The sequence below is a fragment of the Neopsephotus bourkii genome, unplaced genomic scaffold, assembly GCF_033783945.1.
Source record: "Neopsephotus bourkii isolate Nb327-2 ecotype Australia unplaced genomic scaffold, CSIRO-AGI_Nbou_v1 NB_234, whole genome shotgun sequence".
Lineage (NCBI taxonomy): Eukaryota > Metazoa > Chordata > Aves > Psittaciformes > Psittacidae > Neopsephotus > Neopsephotus bourkii.
Genome location: NW_026900744.1, coordinates 5,704,398 through 5,722,370, shown reverse-complemented (window position 1 = coordinate 5,722,370; position 17,973 = coordinate 5,704,398). Strand labels below are relative to the sequence as shown.

Sequence of the window (17,973 nt, the reverse complement as noted above, 5' to 3'; positions counted from 1 at the left end):
CACAGAAATTAAAACTCCTCAATTACACATCAAATCCTTTGAAAGCGTGTGTGCACTCAGCTTGGGTCACCTAAACAACCTTACCTCTGCCCACTCGCCAAACAGCCAGGAACGCCCCACAGCTCCCAACTAACACAGCTTTTGCATGGGATTGCCAGCAAGTTTAGACATTTTTAGAACTTCTTTCTGACCAAAAGTCTCTGGGGCTGTCGGAGGCCACCCAGGGTGTTTGGCAGGTTGCACATGCTGCTGAGGAATGGATCTCATTCATTCCCAGACAGCATCCCATTCTTCTAAAACAAGCGCACCTGCACCAAGCGCGATTCCTTGCCAGAACTCATCTTTCCCCATTCTCTCCCACCTCCGCCTTTGCAGCCATCTGTGTCTGAGTTACCAACTTCTTTCTAAATGCCTTTGAAATTAGGCTCTTTTTCTGAAGTGCACTGAACAGAGGCACTCTGATAATATGCCTAAACAAACACATGCATATGATGCTTTTGATAAAGATGACATGTATCCACAAAACTCATGGACTATGTAAACTTAAGGTGCAGCAGAATATATCTTGATAGATAGACTTAAACACTTAAGACTTGGCTGTATAAAACATGTAAGTGTCAAAAAACATAGACATGGCTGTAGCTTCACATGGGTAAGCTATTCCACCCCGCTCCACTGGGGCTACATTGAAGGCATCACAGATGTCCACATCACTTTGCTGTTTCTCCATGCACATACTGTATGTAGTGTTCTGCAATCAAATGGACCCATTCTTGGTTTGGCTTCACAACATGCTCATTCTTTCAGTAGTCTGGAAGATATACTGGAAGCTCTGGTGTGTAGCTGTCCTGCTTCTGTGTGTGCAAGGCCCATTTCCACACCCTCGCTAGTCCTTGCTCCACCCCTCCCTGTAGGACAACTCTTCTCCTGTTCTGCTTTCTGTGGCATTTGCAATGTGATCTTCTGTTCTGTAATAAGACTAAACCTTTTTTTTGGTCACTTTACTGCTTCCTGAAGAACTTAAAGATGAAGCTTTTTTGGCCAATGAATCCCATCTCTTCTTCTTCACGAGCCTACTTTTATTCCTAATGTTCTTTCCGTGTGGTAGTCACCCAGAAAAGTTTGGTGTAGAACGTTCTGTGTGCTACGCTTCAACTCTGCATCTTTGATTTAGGGAAATCCTCCCCACTTTAGGCCTTTGACTACTTCAAAACTGGTAACTTAACTAGACAGCACCCAGCATTTCCCATAGACTGCCCTGTGGCTGTTTAAAATGTTAAATACCCTTCTTAATATTTTCACCTTGTTTTAAGTGAAGAAGGTTGTAGCTGCTCCCCCTTTATTCAAGACTGTTCCAAAATCAGCTTTTATCCTCACAATCTAGCTTCTTACCACATTCAAAATGGAACTTCCAGTATTGTCATTGATTGATGATTCACTGACTTAATGAAGATACCTCTTACCTTATCAGGTATGTGTGCCCTATTATCATTAATAGCATTTATTTTCCCTTCTATATGCAGGAAGTTAAAGGTTTCCCATCATGATAATTCAATGCAATAACAAAGTCAGCAACAGTGCTACCGACATCTTTATTATTGTTCATGTTTCATTCGACTGGCTAAGGAACAATGAAACTGGAACGGGTTGCCGGGAGAAGCTGTGGCTGCCCTAACTCTGGAAGTGCTCAAGGCCAGGCTGGGTGGGGCTTTAAGCAACCTGTTTAGTGGAAGGCGCTCCTTTAAGGTCCCTTCCAGCCAAACCCTTCTATCATTGGACTACCACCAGGAAAAAGAAAGTAATAAGCTCATATAGATGGATACAATAATCACCATTCCTCCTTCAAAACCCACATCTTGTATGAAGACAGAAGTCCACTTGACTAAAGGCTACCCAAGGAATAGGGAAACAGTGGAAAAATAGTTAACAACTTTAAATGTTTATTATCAGATAGAGCAAGCACAGCTGAGTCCACCAAGAGGGCCAGGAGCATATGACGCAGGAGAAGCTGGGGAGATGGACTTGCTCAGCCTGGAGAAGGTTGCAGGGGGAATCTGGTAACAGTTTTCCACTACCAAAACTGAAGTGATATAGAAGATAGCCAGACTTTTCCAAGTTGTATACAGTCAAAGAGCAAGAGACAACAGACAGAAGCTGCAACAAGCGAAATTCCAGTTGGGACATAAAGAAAACAACTTTTAAGTCAGTGGTACAGTCCTGGGACAAGGCCCAGTCTTCATCCTTGGGGATTTTAAAATGTCAACTGCAAAACAATCCCTTGAGCAACACAAAAGTTAAGACTTACTGAAGCAGGAGTTTGGACTAGAGACTGTGAGAGGTCCCTCCCCAACCTAAATTCTTCTATGATCCTATAACCGAATGTCCTCTCTACATACTTTTCATAGGGAATTCGAAGTGCCCTTATCTGATGCTGTAAATAACAAAGTTAAATTTGAACATTTACTCTAGAAAAATCTGCATTAGGAGTAGTTTACATATATAGAATACTGCACATGCTTTGAGTATCTCAGGCACATGGCCACTATGGCACATCATGGTCTCACAGGAAGATGCGCTATTATTCATGAAGTGGATCAGCTTCAATTCAGAACACCTAAAGACATGCCTGTTCCCATGTAGATCACTAACACGAAAAAGAACTGTATTTATTAACAGAACCGATGTGCTGAAAATCATAATTAGTTTAAGTCTAGTTTGAGTCATTAGTTTTTCTCCCCTTGGAGGTTTTGGAGCTTGATTGGCACCATGGAAAGATGATAATGGTAATGATACCCTGGAGGAGGACATCAACAAATTTTAAGTCTTGGCATTTCTAGTGGGAAACAGAGAAAGCTCCAACAGCTGGATATGTTTGACAAGGAAAGGAAATGGGAAAGATAAATTACCATTTCACATTCTAATAGAGTAAATGCACTAAGGAGGAGTTTGGTGTGCTGTTTTTCTTTTTCTTTTCCTTGTTTGGAAAGCTACAATCTATTTGCCCTGTCTTCACACAGTATACTTCCTGTAGGAGCTATTTGTTTATTTACCCATTTTAATCACAAGGAAAGTATTCATTATAAAATCTCTCTTTTCAGCAAAGGAGAAACCTTCCAGCCACACGGCTGACACATGTTAACTTGCAGGTATTCACAGAGCAGGTTCTGTTTTAAGCCATCTTTCAGGCAGCCACACAAAGACCACCAAAGCTGGGTGTTCAGCTCTGCCAGACCTCCCCCAGCCAGCAGGCCTTGCCAGGAAACACAGGTGACAGCCTGAATGATAAAAAGGCATTTAGAGGGGAAAAGAAAAAATGCACTGGTTTAGTCTGGGCAGCACCTTAATATAAACCTGCAGGAGCCTTTGTGTACAGGATAGCACACAGCCATCCAAGTAGGAACTTCGGAGCCAGTCACTCGCACCCCCAGTTTTCAAAGATCTCCTACTGCCCCTGCCATTTATTGGCAAGGAGAAGGGTGGCTCCACTGCAGCTCTTACGGCCACAGATCTCAGCACACAGCACCGAGACAGCAAACCTTTCCCTCTCCTCCTAGTGCTGGCCCAGCAGAGACTTTCCGGGCCCGGCAGAGAAGGAAGCCTGCTCTGGGAATGCAGCTGAAGCTGTTTGGAAAGGCAGAGCACTATGACCTCACACAATTTGCTCTTATTTACTTCAACAGCTCAAAAAAAGAATCAACAAACCCCAGTGTTTAACTTTGCAAACAAATCATACTGACTTTGGCTATAAAGCTTACTGCAAATTTGCTCAGTTCAGAGAAGAGTTTCTCTACTGGCAAATTCTGGAAGGCAGCTTTCCAGCACTGGAGGAACTGCAGAAGAGCTGATTTGTTTCCTCAGCTCCAGCTCAGCCTCTCACAGGGTGCACCCTGAGAGGAGGGCTCTGATGGGAAAGTGGGTTTCCCTGGTGGCAAGCAAGATGTCAGCACTCAGCATTCCCAGGACAAGGCACTGTGAATGCTTACTCAAGCCTTTTGAAGAGACCACAGTGCTGCTGTTTATCATTCTTGCCTTTCCAGTACCACACATCATCCCTCCTGGCCACAAACAGAGCTGCCCGTTTCCCAGGTGACTGTACAAGGGAAATAGTGGCTTTTTCTACACCCAGCAATTCAGAAATACTATATTTGGGACAAAATGGTTATTTGCAAAACACATTACTAAACACAATAAAAATTTTACCATGCCTTTACAAGAAAGAGGGGGGAAAAAAGAGAGGACACACAGAAGCCTGTGAAACGTTCTAATGTATTAGGAAGATGTGTGCTATCACTTTTAGATAGATGAACATAGACTTTTGAAACAAAGTCCAAAGATCTTCTTACATTAGAAAATGCAGTTGTCACTCTGGTACATAACAGAGAAGCCACAACATCTGAACAAACACAGAATGGCATCTGCCTCCATAAAACCCAAGATGACTAACTTTCAGAGGTGGTAGAGTTGGGGTACCTATAGATAATTCACCCAGCATTTCCTATTGTGAGCTGCTGTCTTCATCTGTTTGCAAACTTTGCCAAAGTTTAACTGTTTTGGCTGAAGTCACCGTGCCAGGTGTTTGCCTCAAGCTGAATTTGCCTTTTTTGGTTTTTTTTTGATAGGTTCATCAAAAATCTCAACTATTTTCAAGAACAAAATTATGGAAAACCCTCTCTGTTTTGTCCATGTTAAAAAAATACTCCAAACTGCTCTGCTGAAAAGCTCACACGCTTCCATGCTTGCAATTTGGCACAAGGTTGTCTTTCTGTCAAGGTGTTACACTTGTAAACATAAGAAGTGCCCATACTGCATCAAGCTGAGCCTGAAAACCCACTGTTTGCACATGCTTGGAAGAGACCTGTTTTGCAGCTTAGTATTTGTGTCCTTCTACACTGGGCATGCTCCGTTCTCTTTCTCTTTCTGAAAGAAAACAAGAGTATGCTCCAGACGAAGGTTACAGAGGCTGAGCTGGATATTCTTTCAAGTTTAGAGCATCCCATCTCCTTCTGGTGACTGACCTGAAAGGTGATAAATCTATGTTGATAATGGCTACTCTATTAGCAAGAGTCACAGCAGCCTTGCTAATTCAAAAAGTGTCACATATATAAAAATAAATACTCTTAAAAGAGCATCACAGTAACAGTTTGGGCATTCAAATTAAGAAAAGCTAAAACTATGTTGTTTATACAACCTTAATGAAGACCTCATATGTACACATTATGCCACAATCCTTAAAAACACACCTACATTTCCTCTCCCCTCAATATCAATCTGTTCTTCACCCAATGTAAAGATGGACTATGCCTTGGGGATGCATCAAGGTTGTGTTATGAGGCAGAAGAATGCCTGCCTCATTTGTTAGAACATGTGTGTTAAATATACAAGGAAGAGGGATGAGAGAGGAGAAAAGAACTTCTAATATTTAAGGCAAATGAATGATGCCCAAAGATCAGATTTTATTTTTTTTTAATCCCTTTCTGTCAGAGGAGTTTACAGATTCTGAATGCAGAACATAAATGTGCTTTCTGCATGTTGCTACTGATTGTGTGCTTTTGATGTGATTAGTGTCACCCTGGACAGCTGTCATCAATGGTAAAGACTCTTTCAGCATTAGGAGCTTCTGTGTAACATTAAGGTCTGAAAAGTGTCAGACTTAAGGCAAAGATGCATCAAACTTCAGCTCATGTGTACCTTAGTTTCCTACTTTCACAATGGGGAAAGACCGCTGCTTCACTAATAGGGGTGCTGGATAGTTAATGAAGTGTGTGCAGAGCATTATAGTATCAGTGATGAGCACCAAGAATCCAAAAGGAAAGTATTTACCTTATCTTCAGAACAGGGTTTACACAGTGAGCAAGGATGGTGGCCTTCGCCTGAACCTCAGAAGTTATATACAACATTGAACAGTGCCTCCTTCGGTGAGCATCTTAGGCAACAGATGAAGCCATGGTCACAGAGGAAAAACAACCAACCAACCAAACTTGAGAGTCTTGTAATTGGAGATTGTACCATAATATGTGGTGCACATAGAAGCAAAAGGTTGCACAGGAAGCCTCAGCTGTGGCATTTCCTTACTGCCAAGTGCTTAACCTTGCAAAGTTAGTATTTTTAAATTTGGCTTTTTGTGTGTTCAACCTGTGACTAAGGATCGATTAGCATGTTCATGTCAAGCTCTGCACTGGTGAAATTTGACAAAAGTGATTTTTGGGAGGTTACTTAATACATAAGAACACATCCTGCTTTGTTTTAGGCAGCCTTGATCTGGCTTCAGATACTGTGGTCTACCTCAATGAGAGGTGAAAGGCAGTCTCTGCGTATCTACAGGCTTGAGCTGTGAGAAGGGTGAAATCCTTACACATATATCAAATGTTGTCATCTGTGCCTGCACAACTGACTGTGGGCACAATGCCATTCCTGCATACCTATATTATAAATGCGTATTACACATACTTTTAAGCATATACATAGGATATATAGACACACATCTTGAACACTTAAATTTCCAAAGCAAGACTGAATTTTCCTCGTTAAAACATTACAAGGGAAAGGGGCTGCTTTTTATCTATCTCCCACCATTGCTCTCCCCCAAATCAGGTATCTTATTTCACCAGGCTAGAGCTTTAGAAACACTCTAGAAAAAACAGAACACAAACTATGCAATTGCACTTTGATGACATTTCTTCTGCTAGCAGCTCTGCTGGGATTGTTAGCAAGCCAACTGTCAGCACACAGTAAAGAAATACCAGTGCATGCCTGTGCAGCATGTTGGGCTCACAAGGCACAGTCCTAGATCCTGCCCTCCCCTACAGATGAAGTTCACAGGGGAAAGGGAATAAGGGCTCTCTTCTTCCATCTGCCCTGAATGCAGCAGCGAGGCAGGATTCCAACCTAGCACTCAGGAGAGTGCCAAAAAAGGGGACTGGCTACTGTGCTGGCTGCCACCCCAGGCCCCAGGGGTGTGAGGCCCGCCAGCTGCGGGGTGGAGCCGTGCCCCCAGCCAGCTCCAGCCTCTGCTGCTGTCTAGCCTGCTGGCTCAGCTCGAGTAAAGATCGCTCTAAGAACAGCAATAATGTGCAGTTCATCGTGTGATGCAGGTGTTCACCTTCAACTATCCCTATCTGTGCTGGCAGAGCAGCTCCTGAAACACACACGCCTGTCTTCCCCCTGCCACAAAGTGTAGCACCTGTAAGATCCTCAGGTTAGCTTTATTCTGGAAAAGGAAGTGTTTAGGAAAGAAATGCTCTCGCCTGAATACAGGGAGATCTCCCCCTGCTCCTGTGCAAAGATGTGATACAACTGAGAATCATAGAACGGTTTGGACTGGAAAGGACATTAAGCTCATCCAGTTCCAACCTCCCTCACCCTAGACCATGTCACCTAAGGCTCTGTCCAACCTGGCTGGCCTTGAACACTGCCAAGGACGGAGCATTTACCACTTCTTTGGGCAGCCTGTTCCAGTGCCTCATCACCCTCATAGTAAAGAACTTCCTTACATCTGCCAAACCACGACCACCTCTGCAACTCTAACTTCACTGATGCAGAAAGGAACCTGGGGAAGAACCAAAGGTCTCTGCACAAAAACCCCAGACACAGTTATAACCAGCAGAAAATTCATCCCAGACAAGCTGCTGCTTGTTCACAGTGAGGTCATGGTCCCTGTTCTGATGGGGTAAATACGCTTGGTAGCAGAGTATGGTCTGTGACCTCTTGCGAAGCTAGTGGGAACAGATCCTGAAGTCATCAACACTGTGGATGCAGGGATGAAGATGTCCATCCCAGCACAGAGCTCTGAGTGCTCAAACTGGCATCCCTGGCAGAGGCTGCCACTGGAGCTGATTAAGAGCACTCAGATAATCAACCTGCCCAGTAATGAAGGAGTGGAGAGAGAAGGGAAGGAATAAATACCAGCTGTAGGGAATAACAAACTGCCAGGGGCAAGAATGTCATCAGTTGTTCCTCAAGGCACTGTGGAACCATGAGTGTTTGACCTCGGTACATCTGGACAGGGTAAGACATACATATTTGGGGTCCCATAAGCAGACCATTTCCTCTGACTTTCGCAAAAGGCATCAGCAATCTCTGCTTTTTAAAACTCAAGAATTTGTTTGGTTTGCTACAGTGCAATAAGACCTCAGACACCAGAATCTACTATTCAGTCCTATTAAATTAGTTCATTAAAGTGTATTAAAGGACTACAAACTCAGTTACAGACTACTGAACACAATTTTGACCATTCCTAGTATCTCCCATATTAGAATCTCACTGCTGCCAAACACTGATTATTCTCCAAACAATCCCACCCAGAAAAGGAAACAAGTGCATAGAACAATTAAGGGACCTGTCTAGTACCACAAAGCAAGACAGTGGCCAAGCGGGTGATAAAACCTTGGTATCACAACTTCATTCTGGAGCTGAACAACAAATTCAGCCTTTTTCCAGATGCATCACATAACAACAGTTGTCCCAAATCCTAAATCAAGATTCATACTCTTAGATAAACCAAAGCTTTAGCAATTTCACATTCGCTTTTCCCTGTTTTCATATTAGTTGCTAAATCCTTTGGACTTTACCTACAATGAGTATGTTGAAGTGGAGGAATGTAATTTACCCTTACAGGTGCAGCTACAAGCTACCTTCACTTGGCAAGAGCTTGTTCTTGCCCCATCTTTGGAGCTAAGCAGGGACTACATTGGTCTTTTATGCCTTCTGAAGCAACACAATCACATTAGTTTTCATGTAATTCTTTGACCTGAAAAATAATCATAATTTTCCTCTGCAAAAAGAGCGAGCTGTTGCCAGCTGTTGATCTGAATTTTTTACTGCTGGGCAACATCTTTTCTGCTTTGGAATGTCAAAATAAAACCTGAAAAAAAAACCCACGTAAATGCTTCACTGAGCTACAAACAATGAAAGAAGGTGTTCTGCCTGCCATCAAACCCCGCTGCTAAAATATTAACACAATGTAAATATTGTAATATTGAGGAAGTACACTGTGTCAGTACTTCCTGGCACCGCACAAGAGCTTCACTGTTCGCTTCAGTCCCTGCTGTTAGTTTTAAACACGCACAACTTAAACAAGGCATCTGAGCTTCTCCAGTCCTGGTGCGGAATTGCAGAGAGGCAAAATCCTACCGTAGGTTCTCTCTAGACTAAAAAACAAAGTATTGAAAAGAATTCTTAAACCCAAACAGTTATGTAGATGTCAGTACTTTTGAGGCAAAAATATTCCACAGGGTCTTTCAAAAGTCTGGCATACTGCTGCCAAAGATGGAAAGATCTTTGGATATGAACTGTCCTCCCCTTCCTCAGGGAAGAAAAACAAGCTGCAAATGCCCACTGATGCCAGAAGCCTGAAAGCCCAAGTTATTCCTCATGGCAAAAGTCCCATTCCTCAGATTTGCCAGTTAAGCACATTACTTGCAATTGAACCTCTCTCACTTGCCTCAGTAAGCAGCATGTGTGTAATAAGGAGAATGAAGCAGCTCCTTGCCATTAGTAAGCCAGATGTTGCTATCAGATCTTAAGAAATGCTGTCTAGCTGCTGTAATTATGTATTGGTCACGGAAGTGTCACAGAAAAGAAGCACAGCTTCAAGAAACAGTGAAGACAGAGAATGACCTCTCTATAGAAAACAAGAAAACCAACTGGTCATACTTGCAAAAGGTCAGTAGACTTGCTCTAGGGAAACCTGTGGGCAGCTGGGAGAGTTCAGAGCAGGGCTTCACTCTACTGTCTTTGGTTAACACAAGGTGAAATCCCACCACTGGCAAAGCCAAGGTATCACCAGTTTCAATGGAAATAGCATAAAGCCTTGAGATCTGAAGTTACCACTATCTACGCTTAGAGGCCTCATTGTGTCACACACTGCAGCGTGTCTGACAAAGGCTGTTCTTGTCCCACAGACATAATGATCTAAACTCAAACCAGCATGAAATACCATGGTAAAAAACCCTGGATGTGTGAAACATCTAATATTCCAGAAATGTCTAATCCCAGCAAAACCAGACAGGCAGGATTTCAAGAAATGAGTCCATATTGTGTTATGAGACAAGGTGTAAACTGCCTCATGCTACCAGAGGAAATACATGAAGTCCCAACTGTCACTGACTTCCGAAAATACGCTGAATTTGGTAAATCTGGTTTATTCCAGATTTGAAGAATCTGCTGCTCCTGAAGCTTTCTCACCTTTCACACATGTTCCCATGCACAAATGGGAACTAAAATGACTTGTACAATGTCCCCATGTGCCAGTCAAAGTATCAGATAAGCTTTATTCTTGTGCATGCTAAGAAACTGCACTGGGGGTTAACACAGATTTTCCACTATATTTCAACTTACAGCACTTCATTCTGGAAGAGCTCTAATCATTTATCCAGCTGTATCACTGTATTTGTATATGGTGGAGACTAACACAAATCTCCCCTCCTCAGTGCCTTTTCACATGTCAATTTATCTGCTAAGGAAAAGCACTATGAACACAACACTTAGCCTCTTTATCTTTCATCTTAAAAGGAGAGAAAAACTCTTGGGAACTCAGTGAGCAGTCAATATATGCAATGGCCATGAGAGCACTGCAAAAAGTCTAGGAATAGGACATCATTCCAAAACTGCTTACTGTGAGGGGGGTGGTTAATTGTTTGTTTTTTAAAGATAAACACGGGGGTTTTTTTTCATCTGTTTCATGAAATATTATAGCTAAGATCCTTCTCCACTTCCATAAATGGATGTTTTTCTTACTCTCAGTGGGTGGTCTCGGAGTTTTGACAGAGGAACATCACAAGCTAAAAACATAGGATGCTACAGAGATAGCCCACCTGCAGTGGTGGTGGATGTGAGGGGGGAGAGAAGAGGTGATTGCAAAGGCCAAAACAGACTGTGGTGGGGGAAATCAAAGGTCAGAAATGTATTCACAGCCCTAACAATGGGGGAGCCCTGGTGAAACGAGCAGCCAAAAAGCACAGATACATTACGAAAAGGAGAGATGAAGAAAAGAGGCAAAAAAATCACGCTGTTATTAGATATTTTCTTTTTAAAAGAGCTCTGAATAAGAATCTCATCCATAATGCTTGGTATTCCTTTTAGTGCAGTTAAAGCATTTTGAAAACTGGTTTCTTCCACATTTCTATTTTATGCTATCCAGTTTAACGAAACAAATCTTCCCTTCAAAGCTCTGGTACGAACCATATGTCAATGCAAACAACTGCTACAACCTTGTGTATTGTTTGGGTTTTTTACCTGTTTTCTACAAGGAAGTCTACCACGTATTTCTTCAGACAGTAGAGATGGGCATCCATCAGCCCTGTTCTGATGTGCATTCTGGGGTGCCTGGAAAAGAAAAAAGGAAAATCATGGAGCTTTGCAGGGCCATTTACAAGAGCTTGCCTTTGCACTTAGATCAGTGGATAGTGAAAAATGTGCAAAGGCAGATTTGTTCCTTTACATCTACTGCTGGAATAAAGAGAACAGTGCAGGCTGCCATTATTGGACTGTGTCTATAAACTTACACCTGCTGGCCCTGGGCTGATCTGCTGTGAAAGAAAACACCTCCTCCAAGGAGTCATTACTCCTGCTACATCTTCTCATGTAAGTGGAAATTGCACATTACTGGGCAGGAAGCCAAAGTAATGGGCCCAGAGTGCTAAAAGTTACAGTGGGTAATGTCAGGGTACAATAATTCAAAGCTTTTGGCTAAGTGCCTGCCTTAATATGCAAGGCTGTGCTTGTTCTGCTAGCAAACACAACAACACTACTGTATTTTTTCCAACACTTCCTGGAGGGGAATAGGGGAAGGAGATGGGGTCTGCTCACCTTTCCTACAGTACACATTACAAATGACTGCCGCAGCTCAACTACAAAGCATCTGCCTATCCAGCCCAGTGGGGTGGAAAAGATCAGAAAAGCTCTCACTCATCGTTAGCCAAACAACAGCAAACAGGGAAGTCTTTGCTTTCAGACCAGTGGCAGGTTAATATTTCAGAAACTCAAGAGATCTCCAATAGCTTCAATACTTTAAGAACCAAACTGTGTATCATAAAGACTCATCAATTACTCCTATGCTCTTTACGGATTCTCTGCTCTTACGATAGCAGAACCCCTTTTGGAACCTGTCTTAAAGCAGATGGATATTTTACACCAGTATTACTTCTCCTTCCCCTCACCTGTAGCCTCATTTGAGAGTGTTCTGGTGGTCTGAACATTCACCACTACTTCTCAGGACAGAAAAGCCATATTTAGGTGGCTTAGAAGGTAAGAATATTTAGCTTGCATATTAAAAAAAGACAAAACACAACAGTCAGGGACTACACTGGGCTGTACCTACACTCACAGTCCAGAGGCTATTAAGGACAGAAATTTTAATCCACACCTGAAATTGTCTCAGTTTTCATTTTTTCCTCCTTTGTTTTTTCTCCATTTTTCAGTGTATTTCTCAGTTAATGCACTGAACTACCAAAGCATTTAAGTCTTAACATTTTATAACTGAGGTGGCATTTCTCAAGCATACCATTCAGTTCAAGCTAAGCATATTAACTATAACAAATTCCTGAAGTCCCACTTGCAAAGGAAAGCTCCTATAAGAGTAGTACAACACTTTGCAGAAAAGTATGTGGTACTAAAAAAATGATCTATGCACTTTCAGTAGATTACTTCATTAACAAAACATGAGCTCACCTAGCAGTGCTCCAGTACTGATGCTATCAGTGGCCCAGATGTTGCTGTGGAAGTCAGCCCAAATAGCAATGTTCCTTATGCAAAGAGGTTAGGGAATCCACTAATTTTAATGAGGTCTTGCAGTTGGAAGTCAGCAGACTCCCTCCTGCTCTGCCTCCTGAGGATGGGTTCCACATTTTGTGTATGGGTTCCACATTTTGTGTATTTATGAGGGGGAGAATTTTCACACCTTCTCTGAGGAAAAGAGCTCCCTTATATTTATATAACAAATATAATCATTTATTCAAATGGGTGAAAGGGACAAACGGAAAGAAATGGAGCAAGGATGCAAGCTGGGAAAATGAACAAAACAATGGAAGAAGGCAAGAAATATGTAAAAAAAAATATATAAATGGATGCAACATGGGAAGGAGAGGGGAAAACAGGAGGAAAAAACCCAGTTCTTAACTTTAAGATGACAAAGAGGACACAGTTTCTTTAGTGCCAGAATGCCAGGTTCTTCTCTCCCTACCCAAAATCTACCGCAATCCCCTTTAAACACAAGGGGCACGTATAAAGCAGAAGAGGGTAGAACAAGAACTCCTCAATAAATGCTGGTTCTGCTGCCAGTGTCTGTGTGGCTTTCACACATCCAGTCTCCCCACCTGCACACTGGAATAACGCTATTTAGCTACGCCACAGGACACTGAGGATCTGAAGGCCGAAGTTTGTATCTGCATGCAAGTACTGCACCAAGCTTTTCTGTAGCTAAGCAACTTTATAAGAGTTATACAAAATCAGTGCAAGTGGATAGACAGTAGCACAGTGCTATCCTCACTGCAGCTCCATCACACACAAAAAACCCCCCACAAAACCCAGCCAGACAACAAGATGTACTGAAACACCACCCTGAGTTAGCTTTCAATGCAGAATATACCAACAATAATGGAACATCATGCTGGACAAGAGGGAGGTCCCACAATGAAAATCCTCTGAAGCACAGACCACCTAAGTGATTTGCAACAGAATAGTCCCATAGATTAATATTATAATCACAGCTTCAAAGGTCAAACAGGCAAGTTTGGGCACATGCATAAACAAAGCTGTGATTTCTGTAAACCAGACTGGAGGAGAGAATAGCCACACTAAACCAGACTGATAAGAGCACTCTATCATAACAAGCCACTAAAGACGATGCTAATTTTCACTGACTTAATGCTTAAACCAGTTTATCTTCAGCTACAAGCAAAGGAACCAAATAATCTAACAGATAACAGCAAACTCCATCACCATTTCAAATGAGCATCTGGTTACTAATATCGAAAGCCACACTCCCTTCTCATGCCTCTGATCTCCCACTCCATCAGCTAATCTTTACAACATATGAAAAATGAGTCTGTCACTAGGAACAGCTGATACAGGCAGAATCGAATAACAAACAATGCATGTGCTGAGAGCTGACGCACCTAAACTTTTCCCTCTGAGGGAGATAATACAGGAGGCTTTTAATTATATCATCAAAGCAAGGGAGAAGGTACTAGGAGGGGCTGGCTGCAGATGGTTAACTGTTAATGAATGCAGGGATGGGTGGTTTATCAAAAGAAAGACTGGATATGTATCTGAGAGGGTCACCGTTGAGATGAAAGTTGTAACAGCCATTGTCAGAGCTCTTTAATGAGCGAGGAATGTCAAATGTGAACCCTCTAAGAATCATACCAATTACTAAATGAACTTCGGTTCAATCTAGCAAATGTAATCAAGCACAAGTCATTAAAATACATGGTAAAACTCCCATTGGCGCTGCCACTATAGTGTCTATTATTGTCCGTGCTCCCATGCAAGGGAGGGGGCTGCTCCCAGTTGTAAGCCCTGTGTGTTATGTTAAGTGATGGCAGATTTTAGCCCTAATGATGAGGCATGGAGGGCTCCCTGGCAGAAAGTCGACAATGAGAAGGCTCAGAGAGATCTGTGAAGAAGTCAGGGAAAGATCAGCAATTAAAAGAGCAGTTTCAAAGAATGCAATTTAATGTGTAAAATTAGCTTTTATTAGCACATAATTCCACAAAATCCTGACTTGGGATGAGAGTGCATAAAGGTCTGCAAGAGTCCTTAGAAAGGTCTGTGCCCGTAATTCCTGACACGCCATTGTGAAATAATAAGCAGTACTAACAGGATTGATGCATGCTTCATACATAGCAGCGCTTTGAAAGTGGAGCCCGGAGCTTTTCTCTGCCTGATAACCCCTCTCAGGATTTCCTCCCTCAGGGAAATCAACCACTGATAGAGCAAACTTCCCTTGTTTAAAGGCAAAAAGAGGGACAATTGTTTCAACTGTAAACTAATTAAGGGAGATTACCACCAAGAGCTGGAGGTTCAAACCAGTCCTGCACTCCCACTGACAGTGTGATAATGCCAGGCTGGGGTCAAAATCATAAATCTGAAGGGAGCACACACAATGCTTAAAGCCAAAAAGCCTCTCTACTAAGCATGGGATATTGCCACATTAACCTCACCACCTCACAAATAAACTAGCTGAGAATGAGAAATCCCATGGCCTCTTTCCCTTTAACTTCATACAGCTGTTGACGGAAAATATGAAGGTCTTTAAATAAGCTCAAGGTCCTGAGGCTGTCTGTACTGTAACACTAATCTGGGCAATAACACAATAAAAATCCAATCATACCTGTTATTAACCTGGCTCCTGAACCAATATCTGAATTACATCCACCTGAATTACCAGGTATTAGTTAATCTTCCTCCCCATCCCTCAAAAATAAGTAAATAACAGCACACTAAGTGTGAACTATGCAGTCCATGCTCATTTCTTTTCTAATTAATTGCTTGTAGCTCCCATAGTCCATGTAGCCAAACAGTCTACTGCATTCTTCCTCACACTGTGAACTGTACTCTTGCGTGAAGAAGCGTGCCATCCAGTTCAAACACCCAGTGCTGACCCCTAACTGCCTGCCATGGAGGTGGTGCTCTCACATTGATGCAGAGCCAGTGTACAGACCAACACGAAGAGAAGTCTCACAGCAAAAGCTGCCAGACCACCTTTAATGTCTCAAGCATTCCTACTTTTAAAGGAAAAAAAAATAGTCTCTAAATCGCATTGCTCATTTACGGGACAGCTCTTGGCTGTAAGCTCACTAATAATAAAAGACCACTGTTACGTTGCCTCTTCAGAAATCCCAGACACCTTATGACCTTAAGGTTTTTCTTCTTTTTTTCTCTCTCTCTATACAGTGCTTTTGGTCAAAAAGATCCCAAAGCACTCAGCCAAATGAATGTCCCCACTGTATCCCACGGCTCCTTTGCCCACCAGTGAAATGCTGCCACCTCCGGGCTGATTTGCAGCAGCTGTATCAGTGCAGGCCAGGGCCCCATTGCAGGACCCCCTGCTCCCCTCTGCTGCAGGGCTCCAGAGGAGGGGGAGCACCGTTTAATTAGAGGGTGCTGGTCCTCGGGTGGTTCAGTTCTGGCTGTGAGGGATACCTCGGTGATGTGAGAGAGCTAGCATGGAGAGGAAAGGGGGCACAGAAAAGCAATAGCCCAAGATTTCAAGACAGCATAGGCTACTGCAAGGTGTCTTACAACATGACCATGACCTCTGCTCCCCAGTTCAGAAGCACCCCGTCGCTGTTTCCCTTCCTGCTGTTCTGTTACAACCTTATTTACAGAGACAGGGCAGCAAGGTGCACTTTAATCCCTTGAGGAGCTGGCAAGCTCTGCACAGAGGCAGCTCTGGTGACCACCCACCGATCCACGATCCATCCTCATGCTTGCTGCTTCTAAAGAGAAGCTGCATCAGGAATGGGAAGTACTTTCCACATGAAAATGTTTTACTGATCTAGTGACCTAAGTTGCTTGAAAGCCTTCCGAATAATAAATATTTTTCATTCAAAACCTTCACCACATGCCATTTGTCTTTGCTGTATTATATTAATATACTCATGAGACTATAATACAAGCTTTGAACCTACTTCTGAGGAAAACATGCTGAAAACTTCTTGGTAAAGGGACCAACTTTTATTGAAAGCCAAAGATTAAATCATTTTCTCTAGTATGAAAAGTATAGGTTAGCAGTCAGAACTCAGGATTAATATTAATTCAAGGTCAGTAATGGTTTACAATAAGCCAGCGTGACCTCCCATAGAAAGAGTTGTTATCTTGGCACCAACACCATACTTTAACATTAACATCTCTCTTGATGCTGATGCTGAACAGCAAGAGCGCTGATGGCTGCACAGCAAACCCACCCTAAGACTTGATGTAAACTGTTTTCCTTTGCTTTGCTTCAGCTTCCCCATATGAAAATGGGACAACAGTTATTCCTCACCCACCCCAAGCCCGAGGAGTGCTCCCAGGGGGGTGATGGCCAGATCGCTGGATGCACGTGCATCCATCCCCCTGGGAGCACGCCAGACACAGCTGCTAGGGAAAGCATTTCCCTAAACTTGGTTCTAAGGGTGTTCTCTCTGCCATGCTGAATGTTAACAGCTGTAGGAAGTAACACTGGGGCCAGGCTCCCCACAACACCCCTGCTCCTTTTCTCTTTCCCTGCCACTGGAAAAACAGAGCTCATGCAAATATTTCATACTGGATACTTTCATACTAGATTCAAACTTGCTAGAATACCCCAACCACCATGAAGAAACTGGGGAAGCAAAAGAGAGAGACCAAAATGATAATAAGTCACGAGTTTGGTGTGAATAGAAGAGAATACACTGTGAAGGAGGGCGGGGACTGCCAGAGACGTTATTAATAGGTTTTACCCTTGAGCTCTGGCAGCTACTTGTTCTATACACAGAGGAAAAGGATTAATCAAGCCTTGCACGTAAAGGTTCTTTCTGTGGTCTGCCAAAATATTTAAAGCAGTATATACAAAGTGTAAGCCTTATTATTATACACATTCAATGTAATCATCTTATGCTACAGTTAAGGCTGGGATGACAATAAAGTAGATTATTGTGCACTATAACCAATTCAGTTCCAACACAACAGGACATGGCTTAGTCACTTGGTTCAGATCTGGTACTGGAGCTTATTTTTCTTATGCTGGGCTAAACTGTGATTTAAGAGATTTAATCAAGCTTTGGGAAATGCTTTCTTTGCTAAAGAAGGAGAAAGAACTCAAAGTCTGCACCTGGCAACCCTAATCACTTCCAATTTTCAGCTCATTTTGCCTCCTGGAAATTCACCTTAGTAAATAATTGTTCCCTAAAATAACTGGGGCTGAAAGAATGACAACACGTAAGAGGAACAAGTTTTAAGCAAACATCTGAAGCCAGGGGATTGTACAGAGGCTACTGAAGAGCAGCAGCTCCT

The 17,973-nt window shown here is 42.7% G+C and overlaps 2 protein-coding genes across 2 annotated transcripts in view; one reads left to right on the top strand and one right to left on the bottom strand.

The window, feature by feature from the left end:
- Nucleotides 1–17,973, top strand: part of AKR1A1 (aldo-keto reductase family 1 member A1) — a 455,840-nt gene that overhangs the window by 68,039 nt on the left and 369,828 nt on the right. The gene's annotated exons all lie outside the window — the stretch shown is intronic.
- EIF2B3 (eukaryotic translation initiation factor 2B subunit gamma) overlaps nt 1–17,973 on the bottom strand; it is a 100,008-nt gene that overhangs the window by 37,934 nt on the left and 44,101 nt on the right. The window contains exon 6 of the mRNA XM_061344951.1: nt 11,233–11,322. Coding sequence (XP_061200935.1) covers nt 11,233–11,322 — 90 coding nt within the window. The remainder of the gene's footprint in view (nt 1–11,232; nt 11,323–17,973) is intronic.